This window comes from Diospyros lotus, unplaced genomic scaffold (genome assembly GCF_014633365.1).
Source record: "Diospyros lotus cultivar Yz01 unplaced genomic scaffold, ASM1463336v1 superscaf1, whole genome shotgun sequence".
In the NCBI taxonomy this organism is placed as follows: Eukaryota; Viridiplantae; Streptophyta; class Magnoliopsida; order Ericales; family Ebenaceae; genus Diospyros; species Diospyros lotus.
In genome coordinates this window covers 1,145,820-1,165,497 of record NW_026267104.1, presented here as the reverse complement: position 1 = coordinate 1,165,497, position 19,678 = coordinate 1,145,820, and the positions used below count along the sequence as shown (strand labels likewise).

Here is a 19,678-nt window from a genome sequence, read left to right as displayed (position 1 = left end):
GAAAATGAAGTGTAGATGTACACATGAATATATATATATACACACACACACATATATATATATATAGTATATCCAGTGTAAATCTTTGAGGGAGTATATTCTTGATGAGTTTTGAGTTTTGGGTCTTCAGGTCTAGAGCCCAATGAGTGATTTGAGAGAGAGTATGTGAACTAGATTTGGGAAAAGAATCCAAAAAAGGAATCCATTTACCTTGAAATAGACAGGCATATATAGACACTTGGTGAAGTCTACAAATGAGAGTCTTAAGACTATTCAGGAAGATACATCGGGTCTTCGGGTGAAGATGCCCTAATGAGTTTCTTGTAGATGGGTTCAAAGACTCTTTGGAGTCGCCAGATAAACTGGGCCCGAAAGACTCTGGGTGAGTCTTCGGGTTATGCAATATTGAGACTCGACCATCTCGAAAACTCTTCGAGAACTCCAAGGGACACTTGTCTGAGAGACTCTTCCAAAATCATTCGGGAATAAGCAAAATACTTGATTTTTTCTTTCGAGATTTTTGAAAATTTTAAAACACCCCACAATAATAAGCATTATAATATCATTTTAAACATACAATATCATTTTATAAGCATTAGAATTTTGTTTCATAAGCGTTAAAAAATCATTTCAAATATAAAATATTATTTATGGTGACTTTTCAAGCGTGATATTAGTAATTAATTAATCATTCAAATTAAACCGTATGATTAATAAAAACGTAAAACTTTCTCGGCAATGATACTAATTTTCAAGATCCTTTCATAAAAACAAACATGACCCATGAGTTGAAAAAATAATTATACTTACTAATTATAAATATGTAGGGATGATTTATAGTTGAATTCATGCACATAAGTTTGACGGCTATTACTAACGACCAGGCACATGCAAGTTGAAGTTGATAAGTTGATAAAGTCGTGGCTCAAATAATTTATGTATAAATTTTTAAATAAAAATTTATTAAGTGACAATTAATAATTAGTCTAGTTTTTATATTGATTTAAGACAGTTTAGATAAAAGTTGAAGTTGATAAAGTGATAATATTAAATATTTTATATAAGGTCAGAAAATCTCGATAATTAAGTTTTATTGTTATATTTTTTAATAAAAAATAAAAAATATTTTAAAAGTTCACCTTATTATCATCACTTCATAAGACAAAAGTGCTCATTTACTTATAGAACAGTATAGATATATACAAGAGTACTATCTATCACGCCTTGTCCAGGCGCCCAACCCTCCACCCTCACGGAACCCGTTCTTTTAAAAAACAATAATTATTTGTTTTGTTTTTTCCTCTTTTTTTTTGTTGTGTCAAAATACAATTACAAACTCATCCCACTCCCATGTTTAAGGCCCTGTTTGGTGGTATTGTATTGTGAAAGTAATATGGATAAAGTAATATTTAGTAATTGTATGTTATATCATGTCTATTAATGCCAAAAGAAAATAGTAAGTGATTGATTAATATTTTATTATTGTGTTATAAATTGATATCATAACAAACGAAGACACTAAAAAATCTACGTCAAATAATTCTACTAGCAGGAATACATGGGTTCATACATTTTATAGCTAACATTGATGACGTCACCCAACCATTCAATGTATGATTACTTTTTATTTTATTTTTATTCAACTTTAAAAGTATTTATTAGGTTCAAATATACGAGCATATTCCTATATTTAATGAATTATTTATTTATAAAAACATTCTAATCAAGTACTCAGGCGATATGATGGAATTACAACCAAATGTTCGACTCTTGACAACGTCAAGCAAAACTTCTTGCTCATATCCAACTCCTCAGGCAAGATTCCATTAGGAAGTGCCCAATCAAAGCAATGCACTAGCTGAGCCACCACTAGCCAAATGTTCGTTAGCCCCGAGCATATTCCGGGACAAATCTGACGACTCGATCCAAATGGCAATAGCTCAAAATGGTGCCCTCGGAGGTCCACCTTATGGTCGATAAATCTCTCTGGCAAGAACTCCTCTAAGTTCTCCAACCAAGCCTTTGGATCTTGCCCCAACACCCAACTATTCACGATGATTCGTGATTTCTTTGGAATGAAATAACGATCATCACCAAGCACGACGTCAATGTCCTTCATGGATTCTCTAGGAACCAGCAACAGAGCAACTAGATGGAGCTTGAGGCTTTCCTTGGTCACCATTTCTAGGTATTTCAAATTTGTCAGATCTGTCTCTTCCACCATTCGATCTCGTTCTACGACATGATCTAGTTCTTCCTGGAGCTTTTTCATCACTCTTGGATGCTTCAAGAGCTCCGACATGATCCAGGAAATTTGTAATGCCTCGCTTTCCCGGGCACGTTATAAATTGAGATAATTCTAGGACAAATTTTTTTTCTTTCAAACTTAATTCTAAATCACATCATACCTCAAATTCGTCCCAGAATTTCCATACATTTTATCTCGAAAAATAATCACTATACACATCAAATGTGGAAGCAAAGATCGAAACTTGATATCTTAACATTAATCATAAATAAACTCAACATTCCTCAAAACGTTCAGAATTCAAAGTAACAGAACTTAAATACATAGGTTACATAGCATACATTTCAATCTTCATGCACTCTGCTAAGTGCCATTTCATGTCTCATTTATCCTCGAAATCTGTTACAATCTCCACCTGGAATGTTTGAATATTCTAGGGGCGAAACCCAAGTTAGATGATGAATCATCTAAGTAAGGGTACATAATGTTATGTCATGTGTGTATGCAATGTCTTATCTCGTAGGTGTCAACTGCACCTCTCATGTTACCTACCTTTTTTGCGGCCCTCTCTTTCGAAGCCGAGGTGTATGGGTACACCATTGGTAAAGTAGCGGTGCCAGTTCGTACTCCCTACGGCCTCAAATGCGAGTGATCAATGATATCAACGTGTATTTATGCATTTCATAGTCATGTCATATATGAAGTCTACGTGATGGATACATATTAGGGTATGTCAATATGATGAAAACATTTTCGAGAAACATAAATCACTTACAACCCAACCATTTTTCATAAAACTAACTTTAATTAGGGAGTACCACTTACCTTCTCAAACTTATCGGGCTACCTCGATATTCATGCCTTGCCTCGATTTGCGTGCCAACCTCAAAATTTGACAAGTCACTTCAACTTATTTCTCAAAGCCTCCTAATCATCATAATTATTTAAATAAACATTAAAACCTATTTTTTCATAATTTATAGCATTTTCTATAATTTTCTCTCTATTTATTCCTATTTTTCTTCAATAAATCCAGATTAAATATTTTTAAAATATTTTCTTAAATATTTCACTATGACAATTCATAAAATAATATTCCTGAATTTGTAAAATTTTCTAGAGAATTTTACTTACCTTGACTTAGCCTCTCTGGCTTCCTCGATATACGTGCCATAATTTCGAAATGCGTGCCTGGACTATTTTCTCACCCAAAATCTCTGAAATATTAGTAAATATTCAAATCCTATTTTCTATAATTTTCTAGGATTTTTCGACATTTTTCTCCATTTCTTTTTTTTTCTTTTTCTTCCTTCTTCCTATTCATCTTCTCCTTCCTTTGCTCCTTCTGCAACCCACGAGCAGCACTTCTCCTCTCTCTTTATTTATTTATTTTTTCTTTTCTTTTTTCTTCTTTCTTCTTCTTCTTCCCTTGCATCTCCTGCCTCTGCTTCTTCTTCGTGCGATTGCCGTCGCTGCTAGCGCCACCACGCGCCCTTCCGCCGGTCGCCTTGGCCCCGCCGCACCAACCCCTACAATCGCTGCGAGCCACCGCAACCAGCCCCCGCTACGCATTGCAGCGGGCTGCCATGGCCATCGTTGCTGTGCGGCCGACTTTGGCCGCATTCAACCACTCTGGATCGACGCTTCAGCCTTCAACGAGCTCTTCCGACACCATCAAACCTTGCTGGAAGCTCATCCGCGTTGTTGTCGTGTCACCCAGCCGCTGGAGCTCGCGGCCGTGCTGCCATGGCTGCCATCACCAACCTTCAGCGCATCCAGCAGCTTCGTTGTGGCTGCCTTCGGCCATCGTCGTGAGCTCCCAGCTCTCCCTCGCCTCTCGGCCACTTTTTCTAATACTCATTACATGCTTTTTCTGATACCCATCATACTCTCACGTGTTCTTCTTGTCATTCATCACATTGTCATATACTTCCACGATCTTGGTCTTCCCTCGGGCCAACCCCAAGCTAATATCTAAGCCGAACCGAAGCTCCCTCGGGCTAACCTGGAGCTAATATCTAATCTGAGCTGAACCTCACCTGAGTCAGTACTCCCAACGCCTAACACGGTACTCCCGCCCAGAATAACAATAACAATAAAACCATGCAATGCAACACATAAGAAATGCAATGGTTTCTGTAGCATAAACGTGATAACAAGGCCCCCATAAACCAAGCATTAGGCCCTGCTACGCCCACATAAGAATACACACATGCAGCATGCTCACCTAGGGTACCTAAGTTGGCTCTTAGACCAACCGAGTCATGCAAATGCTCACGCATCCCATCACACACAAAGCATGATCTCACGTGAATGCAACACAGTCCCTATGCAGCACACACATCATGATATGCACAAGCCAAGGTGGGAATCTGCCGCCGCCGCTGCCGCTGCCGTTACAACTAGTCACCCTCGCCAGCCCTTAGCCGGCCACCGCGCCTGCTAGCCCGCTGCTGCTCGCCTTCGCCGCCGTCGCTGCTTGCTCGGCTGCCATGGCCGAGCTCCACTCGACCAGCTTCCATGGCAGCCATGCATCGAGCCTCTCTCCCTCTTTCTATCTCTCCATCTCTCTCCCTTTCCCTTCCTCTTTCTCTTTCGGCTGAGCTCTCTCTCTCTCTCCCTCTCATGCTCTCACTCTCTCGCGATCTCACTCTCATCTGTTTTGGCTCTCAGCCAAATGCCTCAATCAGATACAAAAAAATCAGAGTAAGAGAAATGGGATACTGTAGATGTCTTGGCCTCCAAGCTCACACCTATATATATGTATATATATATATAATTAATTTAATTTCATTTAAGTTAATTTGATTTACTATATTATTATCTCTATTATCATTGGCAATATATATATGTGTATTTATATATTAATTCATTAATTTTAAGTTAAATTAACATAATTTTCATATTTATTATTATTATTATTATCATCATTATCTCTTTTATTAGCATTATTTTTATTATTATTTGATTACCTTAAATTCTCAAATATTCAATACGGATTCCAAAAGTTAAAATTTAATAATTATTATTGTTTTCAAAATTTTGAGATATTACAAATTAGGTGAGGTAGCGACGAGGAAGGCAATGAGCAACGATTATGGGAAGAGGAGAAAAGAGAATAGACCAAGAAAGGAGGCGAAGGGTATTTTCCTACTATGATTGTCAAAATATTGCATTGAGCATCCAATGTAGTATTTTCCTTGTTAAATCAATACTTCTGGAGTGGATTACCTGAACATCGAGCGGCGCAAGCAGCGGCACAAAGTCCGCGACGTTGAAAGCTCCGGCCAAGGCGACAACCTCCCGAATAAAGCCCTTCAAATCAAACCTCTTGTCACCCTTCCGCCCAAACACCATCCTGCAAGTCATGTCCTCCACCAGCTCCTCTACCTTCCGGTCCACATCCACCGCCTCCCCTGCTTGCCGCCGCCGCCTTCAGCGACGCACCATCGCCCCCACCTCCTCCCTCCTCATCCCCGCATAAGACTCCACCTTCGCCACGCTCAGCTGCTCCGACGTGCACAGCTTCCTGACGCTGCGCCAGTACGGCCCGTATTCCGTGAACGCCATGCCCTTGGTGCCGTAGGCCATGTACTCGGCGGCCTGGGTCTTGGGCCTGCTGGCAAAAACGTTGTCGTGGGTCCGGAGGAATAGCTCTGCGGCCGGCGGGGAGGAGACGACAACGACGGGGACCGAGCCCAATTTGATGGACATGATGGGGCCGTATTTCCGGGCCAGAGCATGGAGGCTGCGGTGGGGGAGCCTGCCCAGCTTGTGGAGGTTTCCGATGATGGGTAAAGCCGGGGGACCTAGTGGTGATCGTTCGAGGGATTTTCGGCGAGAGATGGCCCGGATTTGGAGGAAGGACCAGAAGGCTCCGAGGAGGAGAAACAGAACGGTGAAGACGGCGAGAGACATGATGGGGAGCTCGTTCGGATTCAGCTTCGGGTCATGAGTCATGACAATGCATATATATATATATATATATATATATATATGTGTGTGTGTGTGTGTGTGATAAAGCATTGGTCATCGTACAGATAGAGATTCCTCAAAAATAAGGCAGCCAAACATACCCGTCCGCCATGAATGATGTATATAATATCTTACCTGAATGCAGGACTGGCCCTCAGCCTTCTTGGTCTGGTTGGCGAAGTTGGACGCTGTCGCATCTGATTATAAGTATATGAAAGCTAGTTTTCTTTTTTCTTTTTTTTTTATTTCTTAAGCAGTTGAAAACTTATTAATAAGAGTTTAAACTTATTTTGTAAAAACATTATAAAGTTAAATTTAAACTTTTATCTTAACCATATCGAACTAACTCATAGAATTTTTCTTGGCCATGAGTATATTTATACTCCTAGACTTTTATATTTTCTTTAATTATGTAGAATGCTAAATTTTTCATCTTTTTAAATATGCTTATGACTTTAACGATTTTTCTTGTGTAATCTTAAACTTTGTATGGCTTTAAATATATCCTCTAACTGTGTAAAATAAACTCATTTAAATACTTGACTAATAAATAATACGTATGCATATTGACGCGACAATTTTTTTGATAATTTTTTAGTTCACACACATATTCTCTCTTTCTCTCTCTCTCCATCGTTTTCTAAGTTCCCACTATTTCTTCAATGGCATCTCATGTGCTCCCTCTTTATTTTCAACGTCTCCTCCAACTGCATCCCTTGAAAAAACTGCTACCCTCAAAGTGACTATATATTTGATCCCCCAATAAGATAGAGTGATCGGTCATCGATTTGGGCATGTTAATCGGACATGTTAATAACTTATATAACCTAATTGACCTACGTAACCCAACTAGAAGAGATGTAAAAGATGCCGAAGAGAAAGGAGACATGGTCAAAGAGAAAAATGGAGTTAAGCAGATACCAAAAATCTGCTACGTTAGTACGCATATATATTATTAATTTACTGATTATGTATTTAAATGAGTAATTTTACATAATTCATAAGCGCATTTGAAACTACGAAAAATTCAAAGTCATAAATATATTTTTAGTTTAAGTTTATAAATATATTTAGAATCACAAAAAGTTTAAAGTCTTAGATAAGGACATAACTAGACTTTTGGCCAATTATCCTTAGTTTACCGAGTTATAATTTACACCTTTGATGATTAGAATAAGGACGAGAAGATAAAATTAGATGCCAAAATGAACTTAAGATGATGAATACCTAATTTAAAGGTAATAAGTTCTAACTCTTAATTACATGAAATATTATTTTATAAGCATTAAAATATAATTTCAAATACAAAATATCATTTCATGTTAAAATATGATTTCAAATATAAAATATCGCATGGTGACCAAGTCAGCCAATCTAACCTTCGAGAGGTGATATTGGCAGTCCATCTCCTACTAGTACTCCATCTTAAACTTAATTAATTAGGAAGTTTGATTGGTAATTTAATCATTCAAATTAAGACGTATGATTAGTAAAAACATAAAACTTTTTAGCAATGATGCTAATTTTCAATATCCTTTTCAAAAAAGAAACATGACCCATGAGTTAAAAAAAATAATTATATTTACTAATTATAAATATATAGAGATGATTTGATAGTTGAATTCAGGCACTCATCTCATCAACTAGTATTGAAGATTTTTACACATAAATTTGACGCCAATTACTGAAGACCACCAGGCACATGCAAGTGAATTTTTTTATACATATATTAAAGTCGTGACTCATATGATTTATGTGTAAATAAAAAATAGTGATAATTAATATTAAATATTTTATAATATTTAATATTAATTTAAAACAGAGTTTAGATAAAAGTTAAAATTGATAAAATGGTCGTATTAAATATTTTATAATTGTACGGTCAAAAAATTAAATCGTCATAATTGTAAGTTTTATTGTTATATTTTTAAATAAAAATATAAAAATTATTTTAAAAGTTCAACTTATAAACATCACTTCATAAGACAAAAGTGCTCATTAGATATATACAAGACTATCTGTCACGCATTGTCCAGGCGCCCGACCCTCCACCCTCATGGCTTACGTTTTCTTAAAAATAATAATTATTTGTTTTGTTTTTACTTTTTTCACAAACTTATCCCACTCCCATTCAAGGCCCTGTTTGGTGGTATTGTGTTGTGTTTTATTGGATTATATTGATAAAGTAATATTTAGTAAATAGTAATTAGATGTTGTATGGTCTTTGTATTAATATATTAAAAGCAAACAATAAGTATTTGAATAATATTTTATTATTGTGCTATAGATTGATAACATAACTTAAAAAGATACTAAAAAATCTACATCAAATTATTCTGCTAGCATGGATACATAGGTGCATGCATTTTATAGCTAAAAAATCTACATCAATTACTCAAGCGATATGATGGAATTGCAACCAAATGTTCGGCTCTTGGCAATGACAAGCCAAACTTCTCGCTCATATCCAACTTCTCTGGCAGGATTCCGTCAGGAAGTGCCCAATCAAAGCAATGCACCAGTTGAGCCACCACCAGCTGAATGGTCATTAGCCCCGAGCGCATTCCGGGACAGATTCGACGACCCGATCCAAATGGCAACAGTTCAAAATGGTGCCCTCGAAGGTTCACCTCACGGTCGATAAATCTTTCCGGCAAGAACTCCTCTATGTTCTCCAACCACGCCTCCGGATCTCTCCCTAACGCCCAACTGTTCACGATGATTCGTGATTTTTTCGGAATGAAATAGCAATCCTCGCCAAGCATAATGTCAATGTCCTCCATGGATTCTCTAGGAACCAGCAACGGAGCAACCGGATGAAGCCTGAGGCTTTCCTTGATCACCATTTCTAGGTATTTTAGATTTGTCAAATCTGTCTCTTCCACCACTCGATCTTGCCCTACGACACGATCTAGTTCTTTTTGGAGCTTCTTCATCACTCTTGGATGTCTCAGGAGCTCCGACATGATCCAGGAAATTGCGGTGGAAGATGTGTCGAATGATCCAAGGATAATGTCCAGGACAATCGCTTTGGCATTCGTTCGATCGATGGACAATGAGCACTCGTCAGGGTTGGTGGAGGATTTTTTGGCGAGCGATAGTAGTACATCGATCAGGGCTCTATGTTGCCTTTGGTTTGCAATAGCATCTTGCTTGTGCTCATCCATTATCCTCTCCAAGATCTCGTCATTGACCTTGCTGGCTTTCTTCACGCGTCGAGTCAACCCCTGAGGAACGAAGGGTAAGAGGATTCTGTTATCCATAATTCGTAGTGTTTTATTAAAATATTTTTATTTATATTATTTCGGATTTACTAAGTCAACGCATACTTCTTCAATCAATACTTCTGGAGTGGATTACCTGGAGATCGAGCGGCGCAAGCAGCGGCACAAAGTCCGCGACGTTGAAAGCTCCGGCCAAGGCGATATCCTCCCGAATGACGCCCTTCAAATCAAACCTCTCGTCACACTTCCGCCCAAACACCATCCTGCAAGTCATGTCCTCCACCAGCTCCTCCACCTTCCGGTCCACATCCACCGCCTCCCCTGCTGCCGCCGCCGCCTTCAGCGACCGCAACATCGCCCCCACCTCCTCTCTCCTCATCCCCGCATAAGACTCCACCTTCGCCACGCTCAGCAGCTCCGACGTGCACAGCTTCCTGACGCTGCGCCAGTACGGCCCGTATTCCGTGAACCCCATGCCCTTGGTGCCGTAGTACAGGTACTCGGCGGCCTGGGTCTTGGGCCTGCTGGCAAAAACGTTGTCGTGGGTCCGGAGGAATAGCTCTGCGGCCGGCGGGGAGGAGACGACAACGACGGGGACCGAGCCCAATTTGATGGACATGATGGGGCCGTATTTCCGGGCCAGAGCATGGAGGCTACGGTGGGGGAGCCTGCCCAGCTTGTGGAGGTTTCCGATTATGGGTAAAGCCGGGGGACCCGGTGGTGATCGTCCGAGGGATTTTCGGCGAGAGATGGCCCGGATTTGGAGGAAGGACCAGAAGGCTCCGAGGAGGAGAAACAGATTAATGGTGAAGACGGCGGGAGACATGATGGGGTTCTCGTTCGGATTCGGCTTCGGTCATGAGTCATGACAATGCATATATATATATATATATAAAATAAAGCACTGGTCATCGACTCATCTTACAGATAGAGATTCCTCACTGTCCTGCGTTCATAATGTATATAAGATCTTAATTAGCTGAATGCACCACCGGCCTTCTTTGTCTGATTGGGCAAGTTCGGCGCCGTCAAATCTCATCATAAGTCCCCGTGTAAAATAAGGAAAATGCTACACCGACTCATCTTACAGATAGAGATTCCTCACTGTCCTGCGTTCATGATGTATATAAGATCTTAGCTGAATGCACCACCGGCCTTCTTTGTCTGATTGGGCAAGTTCGGCGCCGTCAAATCTCATCATAAGTCCCCGTGTAAAATAAGGAAAATGCTACACCGACTCATCTTACAGATAGAGATTCCTCACTGTCCTGCGTTCATGATGTATATAAGATCTTAGCTGAATGCACCACCGGCCTTCTTTGTCTGATTGGGCAAGTTCGGCGCCGTCAAATCTCATCATAAGTCCCCGTGTAAAATAAGGAAAATGCTACACCGACTCATCTTACAGATAGAGATTCCTCACTGTCCTGCGTTCATGATGTATATAAGATCTTAGCTGAATGCACCACCGGCCTTCTTTGTCTGATTGGGCAAGTTCGGCGCCGTCAAATCTCATCATAAGTCCCCGTGTAAAATAAGGAAAATGCTACACCGACTCATCTTACAGATAGAGATTCCTCACTGTCCTGCGTTCATGATGTATATAAGATCTTAGCTGAATGCACCACCGGCCTTCTTTGTCTGATTGGGCAAGTTCGGCGCCGTCAAATCTCATCATAAGTCCCCGTGTAAAATAAGGAAAATGCTACACCGACTCATCTTACAGATAGAGATTCCTCACTGTCCTGCGTTCATATGTATATAAGATCTTAGCTGAATGCACCACCGGCCTTCTTGGGGATGATTGGGAAGTTACACGCTATCACATCTCGTTAATTAAAATTTATTAATTGAAGAATTAATTGAATTAAAAATAAAAAATTATGTTTTAAAAAAAAATAACTAAACTGAATTGATGTAAAAAAATCGAATTGAATTGACAAATTCAATCGATTTTATTTAATTAATTCAAATAAATCAAATTTTTATTATCCCTTATCCGTCATAAATCTCCCTTTTAGGTGCTGGCTAGGTGGTGAGTCCCCTGTTCACTTTCATAAGGTATTCTATCAAAAAAAGATAAAATAAATATAAAAGTAAGAGGTAAGTATGAGATATAGTATGGAATAAAAATAAAAAGAAATACAATATATTTTAAAAATAGAGAGTGTTTTTATTAGTTTAATTCCCATATTTTTTCTAACATCCATGACCGATGCGACTCGTGTCCGTACTTAATCTCTCTTTTGGCAAAATAAACGAGGAGCGCGGATGAAATGGGCGCATGATCTCTTTCCATCTGGGAAGGGAAGGGAAGGGAAGGGAAGGAGCCTCATCGACGGCAAGAACGGAGGACAAGTGTCGAGTAGATATTTTATTGTCGGTGGGAGGGGTGGGGTTGTGGGCAGAGAGGTTGAGATGAATAGTGATTATGCGATAATTTATGTAGAAGTATTTGTTTAAAAAATGTGAAAGAATATTTAATAAATTTTATTTTGTATATTATTTTAAAATTATAGATAGAGAATGTAAGATCAATTATATTATACTAGACCATAATCATGGATTGAATTTACAAAAATCAAGATTTTACTCATGCAATAGAGAAATTAATATTGATGCTCAAAGGAAACTTGAATTGAATGATTGACTTAGGATAGGTGTGACAAAGAATTAGCATTCTTTTGTAATGGAAGTTGGGGGTCATGATAATGTGTCATTTTTGAAAAAAGAAGATTACGACTTGGTACTGGAGATGTTGAAATAATACATAATTATTTTCCGAATTGGTACTGGAGATATTGAAATAATACATAATTATTTTGTTCGAAAGTAAGCAAAGAATTCAAGCTCCTTTTATATGATGGACGTAGATGACAAATCTCAAATCAGGAATTTATTTTGGGTTGATGCAAGGAGTAAGGCAGCTTATGAACATCATCAAATTTGTCATAAGTATGACATGCCTTTTGCACCTTTTATGGGTGTAAACTACTATGGGCACTCAATTTTATTTGGATGTGGGTTACTATCAAATGAGGATGCTATTACATTTATTTGGTTGTTTCGTACTTGGCAAGCATGCATGTCTGGAAATGCATCGAGTGCCATAATTATAGATCAAAATAAAGCAATGCAAAATGCAATCAAGGTTGTGTCTGTGGAATATAATGAAAAAGTTGCCAGAAAAGCTAAGGGGCTATAGATTGTACGAAAAAATAAAAAATGTATTGCATAATTTCTTTTATGAATCTTTGGAGAAAGAATAATTTGAAGAAAAGTTGGAGTAGTTCGTTAATGAGTTCAATTTTCATGAAAATGAGTGGTTAGGCAGTTTGTACAAAGAGAGACATTATAGAGTTCTTATATTTATAAAGGATACATTTTGGGCTAGTATGTCAATCATACAACATAGTGAAAGTATGAATGCATTCTTTGATGACTACATAAACTCAAATACAACGTTGAAATAATTTGTGAAACAGTACGATAATACTTTAATAAGCAAGGTTTAAAAGGAAAACGTTATGATACAAAATACTATTTCGTGTGAAAATATAATTTCAAATATAAAATATCATTTCGTGTTAAAATATAATTTCAAGTATAAAATATCATTTATGGTGACCATGTAGCCAATCTAACTTTGGAGAGGTGATATTGGTAGTCCATCTCATATACTACTCCATCTTAAACTTAATTAGGAAGTTTGATTGGTAATTTAATCATTCAAATTAAGATGTATGATTAATAAAAACATAAAACTTTTTAGCAATGATACAAATTTTCAATATCCTTTTCAAAAAATAAACATGACCCATGAGTTGAAAAAAATAATTATATTTACTAATTATAGATATATAGAGATGATGATTTTATAGTTGAATTCATGCACTCATCTCATCAACTAGTATTGAAGATTTTTACACATAAATTTGATGCGAATTACTAAAGTCGTTACTCATGTGATTTATGTGTAAATAAAAAAAATAGTGATAATTATATTAAATATTAATTTAAAACAGAGTTTAGATAAAAGTTAAAATTGATAAAGTGGTTATATTAAATATTTTATAATTGTAAGGTCAGAAAATTAAATCTCCATAATTAAGTTTTATTGTTATATTTTTAAATAAAAATATAAAAATTATTTTAAAAGTTCAACTTATTAACGTCACTACTTCATAAGACAAAAGTGCTCATTTACTTATAGAATAGTATAGATAGACATATACAAGACTATCTATCTATCTATCACGGCGCCCGACCCTCCACCCTCATGTTTCACGTTTTCTTAAAAACAGTAATTATTTGTTTTGTTTTTACTTTTTGTTCACAAACTCATCCCACTCCCAAGTTCAAGGCCCTGTTTGGTGGTATTGTGTTATGTTTTATTGGATTATATTGTGAAAGTAATATTGATAAAGTAATATTTCGTAATTAGTAATTAGTAATTAGATGTTGTATCGTCTTTATATTAATATATTAAAAGCAAACAATAAGTATTTAATTAATATTTTATTATTGTGCTATAGATTGATAACATAACTAAAAAAGATACTAAAAAATCTACATCAAATTATTCTGCTAGCAGGGATACATAGGGTCATACATTTTATAGCTAACATTGATGGCGTCACCCGACCATTCAATGTATGATTAATTTTATTTTATTTTATTTTATTTTTATTTAACTAAAAAAAATATTAATTAGGGGTCGCTGGCATACCTCTATATTTAACGAATTATTTATGTATATAAACGTTCTAATCAATTACTCAAGCGATACGATGGAATTGCAACCAAATGTTTGACTCTTGGCAACGTTAAGCCAAATTTCTCGCTCATATCCAACTCTTTCGGCGAGATTCCGTCAGGAAGTGCCCAATCAAAACAGTGCACCAGCTGAGCCACCACTAGCTGAATGTTTGTTAGCCCCAAGTGCATTCTGGGACAAATCCGACGACCTGATCCGAATGGCAACAACTCAAAATGACGCCCTCGAAGGTCCACCTTGCGGTCGACAAATCTCTCTGGAAAGAACTCCTCTGCATTCTTCGACCATGTCTCCGGATCTCGCCCCAACGCCCAATTGTTCACGATGATTTGCGACTTCTTTGGAATGAAATAGCGATCCTCACCTAGCATGAGGTCGATGTCCTCCATGGATTCTCTAGGAACTAGCAACGGAGCAACCGGATGGAGCCTAAGGCTTTCCTTGATCACCATTTCTAGGTATTCCAGATTTGCCAGATTTGTTTCTTCCACTACTCGATCTTGCCCTACGACATAATCTAGTTCTTCCTGGAGCTTCTTCATCACTCTCGGATGCCTTAGGAGCTCCGACATGATCCAAGAAATTGCGGTAGAGGAAGTGTCGAAGGATCTGGCGATCATGTCCAATGTAATTGCTTTGGCGTTCGTTCGATTGATGGAGAATGCGCACTCGCCAGGGTTGGTTGAAGATTTTTTGGCCTATGAGAGTAGTACATCGATGAAATACCTGGGTTGCCTATGATTTGTAGTAGCATTTTGCTCGTGCTCATCCATGATCCTCTCCCAGATCTCGTCATCGACTTTGCTGGCTTTCTTCAAGCGTCCAGTCAACCCCTAAGAAACCAAGAGCCAGAGGATTCCATTATCTATAATTAGCTGAATATCACTCATGGTAAGTGAATTTTACTCTAAGTATAAAAATGTTTCTAAAATTTAATTTGGAATTAGATTTTAATTTAGTATATAATTTTATAACTATATCATCATTTGACAAAATTAACGAAATGCTAACGTTTTTTTTACTTGAGTACAAAGTTTGGTAATTTTTTTATACTTTAATATAAATTTTAGTAATTATTTATGATATTTAACCATTCAAGTTATTAATTATGTCAACATTTTTTTAAATTCTTTTATCGATAATTAAAAATAGATGTTAAATTGTATACTAAAATGAAATTCAATAAACTTTTAACTATAAATTAAAGTTTAGCATTTTTTTTTATTTTAGTATGAAATTGAGTAATTATTTATGTTATTTAGTTTGATATTATCTTAAAATATTTTTATTTATATTATTTCAGATTTACTAAGTCAACACAAATTCTTAGATCAATACTTCTGAAGTGGACTACCTGAAGATCGAGCGGCGCCAGCAGAGGCACAAAGTCCGCGACGTTGAAAGCTCCGGCCAGGGCGAGATTCTCCCGAAGAACGCCCTTCAAATCAAACCTCTCGTCACACTTCCCCCCTAACATCATCCTGCAAGTCATGTCCTCCACCAGCTCCTCCACCTTCCGGTCCACATCCACCACCTCCCTTGCTGCCGCCGCCGCCTTCAGCGACCGCACCATCGCCCCCACCTCCTCCCTCCTCATCCCCGCATAAGACTCCACCTTCGCCACGCTCAGCAGCTCCGACGTGCACAGCTTCCTGACGCTGCGCCAGTACGGCCCGTATTCCGAGAACGCGATGCCCTTGGCGCCGTAGGCCAGATACTCGGCGGCCTGGGTCTTGGTCCTGCTGGCAAAAACGTTGTCGTGGGTCCGGAGGAAGAGCTCTGCGGCCGGCGGGGAGGAGACGACAACGACGGGGACCGAGCCCAGTTTTATGGACATGACGGGGCCGTATTTCAGGGCCAGAGCTTGGAGGCTGCGGTGGGGGAGCCTGCCCAGCTTGTGGAGGTTTCCGATTATGGGTAAAGCCGGGGGACCCGGTGGTGATCGGCGGCGGTTTTTCCGGAGAGAGATGGCCCGGATTTGGAGGAAAGACCAGAAGGCTCCGATGAGGAGAAACAGAATGGTGATGTCGGCGGGAGACATGATGGGGAGCTCGTTCGGATTCGGCTTCGGTCACCAGTCATGACAATGCATATATATAGATATATAATAAAGCACTGGTCATCGTACAGATAGAGATTCCTCACTGTCCACCATTCATGATGTATATAATATCTTAGCTGAATGCACCACTGGCCTGCTTTGTCTGATTGGGCAAGTTGCACGCCCTCACACCTCATCATAAGTCTCCCTCATGGAGTAATGGTAATGTATAAAGTGTTAGAACCGTAGAGAAAAATAAATGCAGATTGTTGAGACAGCAGCAACAACCAACAAGATTAACAATTATGTAGAAGTTGTCAGAGTCAAAATTCCCAATAGCACACTAGCACAGAAACGAAATATATATATATGGAGTTTTCGATAGTAATAAACAGTCAATCCACGGCAATATATTCTCAAAGTAGCAACAGGATTAGGAACTCAAACCCAGCTTTCGACAATGACAAAAAGATGATGGAACGACCAAGGCACGTAGGGATGTGCTGGCCTGAAGATAGATGCGCCCTGCTCCGGTCACTGGCAGGCTACGGCGACTGTCAACGCAACGAGGGCACCGAGGCGACGCAACATTCAAGTCGGCATTGATCGCTGACTTGAATGTCCGACGATTCGAGGAGACGAACAGACCAGCGACTTAAATAAAGAACGCCACTTCGGGTACCCAGAGCCACTTCTAGAAGATGGAAAAATAAAATTAAAGAAAATAATTTAATTTTAGATTTTCTTTATGTAAAAAATATATCTATATGACCCGACCCGACCCGACCCGACGGACGGCGGCGGCGCGCGCGAGGGCTAAGGGGTTCGCCCGCTCACAAAATCTGGGTGCCCCTTAGGGCCCAAACCCAAGTGTGAGGGAGGAGTATAAATACCCACTCTCACATCTTTACACAACCAATGTGGGACAACCACCCACACACACACTTACACTCACACACTAGGAGAATCCAACAATCTTCCACATGAGTGTAAGTGTGCTATCCCAACATACCGACACGACGCCACAGAGAGCAGACAACAAGTTATGCGTTAGGCAAGGTGTCTTTTGGACTTGAACCTCCCTTAGTGAGTATCTGTCGAACTTACCGAAGAAGTAGTGAGCTTAGCTCTTGAACTACACTTCTGATAGTAAATCAAGACAACAGATACCACACACAACTCATCTTACACCTTCGAGTTCTATACGATTGTGTCCATTTTGGTCCTGGACAGTATCCTGAATTCATGAAAGCTCTAGAGAACCCAAGCCTTTAGAACAGTTCTCATAGAAGCGACCCACTTCTACTCTCACATAGGTAACCATTGATTAAGAGCACTCTGTTAATGCTCCTCTTATAACAAGATACCAATATTACCTATACCACCAACAAAATGCACACTCTAATTAACGGGAACTGGGAAGGAACTATAGGTTCCTTAGTGTGTAGACTATGAATTATCCCAGCCAGTTTGCCTATTTAACCCAGATCGTGGGATCTCCAGTCAACTGGGTTAGGTTACCACCGGGTAGTTCATTTCACAGGCTTTAACCCCATTCCCTTCGATGTAGAAGTGACTTCTTTCCTTGTCACTCCTTTTGTCAAAGGATCTGCCAAATTTTCCTTCGACTTCACATAATCAATGGAAATTATTCCATTTGTGAGCAACTGCCTTATAGAATTATGCCTGCGCCTTATGTGTCGTGACTTCCCATTGTAGACACTGTTTTTAGCTCGCATAGAAGCAGCTAAGTTGTCACAGTAGACACATATGGCATTTACAGGCTTAGGCCACAGTGGAACGTCTTCAAGGAAATTTCGAAGCCATTCAGCTTCTTCACCTGCTTTATCCAGAGCAATAAACTCGGACTCCATCGTAGATCGTGCAATGCACGTCTATTTTGAAGACCTCCACGATACAGCGGCTCCACCTAAGGTAAACACATACCCACTGGTCGATTTATTCTCCATGCTATCCGAGATCCAATTAGCATCACTAAACCCTTCCAGTACAGGTGGATACCTCGTGTAATGCAATCCATACTCTAATGTGTACTTCAAGTACCTGAGTACCCTAACCAAAGCATCCCAATGGTCACGTCCAGGATTGCTCGTGTATCTTGCCAACCTACCTACTGAGTAGGCAATATCGGGTCTTGTACAATTCATTATGTACATCAAACTTTCGATGACCCTAGCATATTCCAATGGAGATACACCTTCACCATTGTTCTTCTTTAGTTTAGAATTTGGATCAAACGGAGTAACCGCGGGCTTACTCTCAAAATGACCAAATCTACGCAATACTTTCTCGACATAATGTGATTGAGTAAGTATATACCCGTCGGCATTCTTCGTTATACGAATACCAAGAATGACATCAGCAAGACCTAAGTCTTTCATATCAAAGTTGGAATTCAACATCCCTTTTGTGGATTCTAAGACACTCCTTTTAGTGCCCATTATAAGCATATCATCCACATATAGGCATACAATGACACACTCGTGATTTATGGTTTTCACATAAACACATTTATCACACTCATTTATCTTGAACCCATTTGCAAGCATAGTGTGATCAAATTTCTCATGCCATTGCTTTGGTGCTTGTTTTAGTCCATAAAGTGACTTTATGAGTTTGCACACTTTCTTCTCATGTCCTTTGACAATAAATCCTTCCGGCTGTTCCATATACACTTCTTCCTCTAAGTCTCCATTTAAAAATGCAGTCTTTACATCCATCTGGTGAATTTCCAAATTATGTAATGCTGCAATTGCAACCAACATCCTTATAGATGTGATTCTCGTCACTGGAGAATAGGTATCGAAGAAGTCTTGCCCTTCCTTTTGGCGATAGCCTTTAGCTACTAGTCGGGCTTTGTATTTATCGATAGTACCATCAGCCTTTAGTTTCTTCTTAAATATCCATTTGCATCCAATTGGCTTACTACCCGGAGGTAAGTTAACCAACACCCAAGTCTGATTTTGCATAATGGACTCTATCTCACTATTGAAGGCCTCTTTCCAATACGGAGCATCAGGCGACGTCGTAGCCTCATTAAATGTTTGAGGCTCATCTTCTACCATATAAGTTAGGAAATCAGGTCCAAAAGAAGTAGCCTTCTTAGCTCTTTTGCTCCTTCTAGGTTCAACCTCGGTCTCCTGACCAACTTGGGCCTCAGAAGAACTCGCTTCATACTTTCTCTTGGAACCACAGTCACTGTGTCTTTTTTCCTTAAAAGGGTATATGTTCTCAAAGAGCTCCACTTCTATAGATTCCATTATGGTGTTATTATTAATATCAGGTATTTCTGACTTTATCACCAAGAACCTATAGGCAGCACTGTTCAGTGCATAGCCAATAAAGACACAATCTATCATTTTTGGTCCAAGTTTGACCCTCTTCGGTAACGG

General features: G+C 39.0%; 2 protein-coding genes and 1 pseudogene across 2 annotated transcripts; all 3 read right to left on the bottom strand.

Moving 5' to 3' along the window:
* Positions 1-1,723: 1,723 nt before the first annotated feature.
* LOC127793120 (cytochrome P450 CYP736A12-like) lies at positions 1,724-2,302 on the bottom strand. The gene has a single exon (XM_052323905.1). The coding sequence runs from the start codon at positions 2,300-2,302 to the stop codon at positions 1,724-1,726; it is 579 nt and encodes a 192-aa protein (XP_052179865.1).
* A 6,176-nt stretch (positions 2,303-8,478) lies between these two features.
* On the bottom strand, positions 8,479-11,131 carry LOC127792924 (cytochrome P450 CYP736A12-like). Its single transcript, XM_052323587.1, has 2 exons — positions 9,584-11,131; positions 8,479-9,450 (listed from the first exon to the last, which is right to left on the bottom strand). The coding sequence occupies exons 1-2, from the start codon at positions 10,271-10,273 to the stop codon at positions 8,611-8,613; spliced, it is 1,530 nt and encodes a 509-aa protein (XP_052179547.1). The 5' UTR covers positions 10,274-11,131; the 3' UTR covers positions 8,479-8,610.
* Positions 11,132-14,217: 3,086 nt separating this feature from the next.
* Positions 14,218-16,279, bottom strand: LOC127792925 (cytochrome P450 CYP736A12-like; annotated as a pseudogene).
* Positions 16,280-19,678: the final 3,399 nt, after the last annotated feature.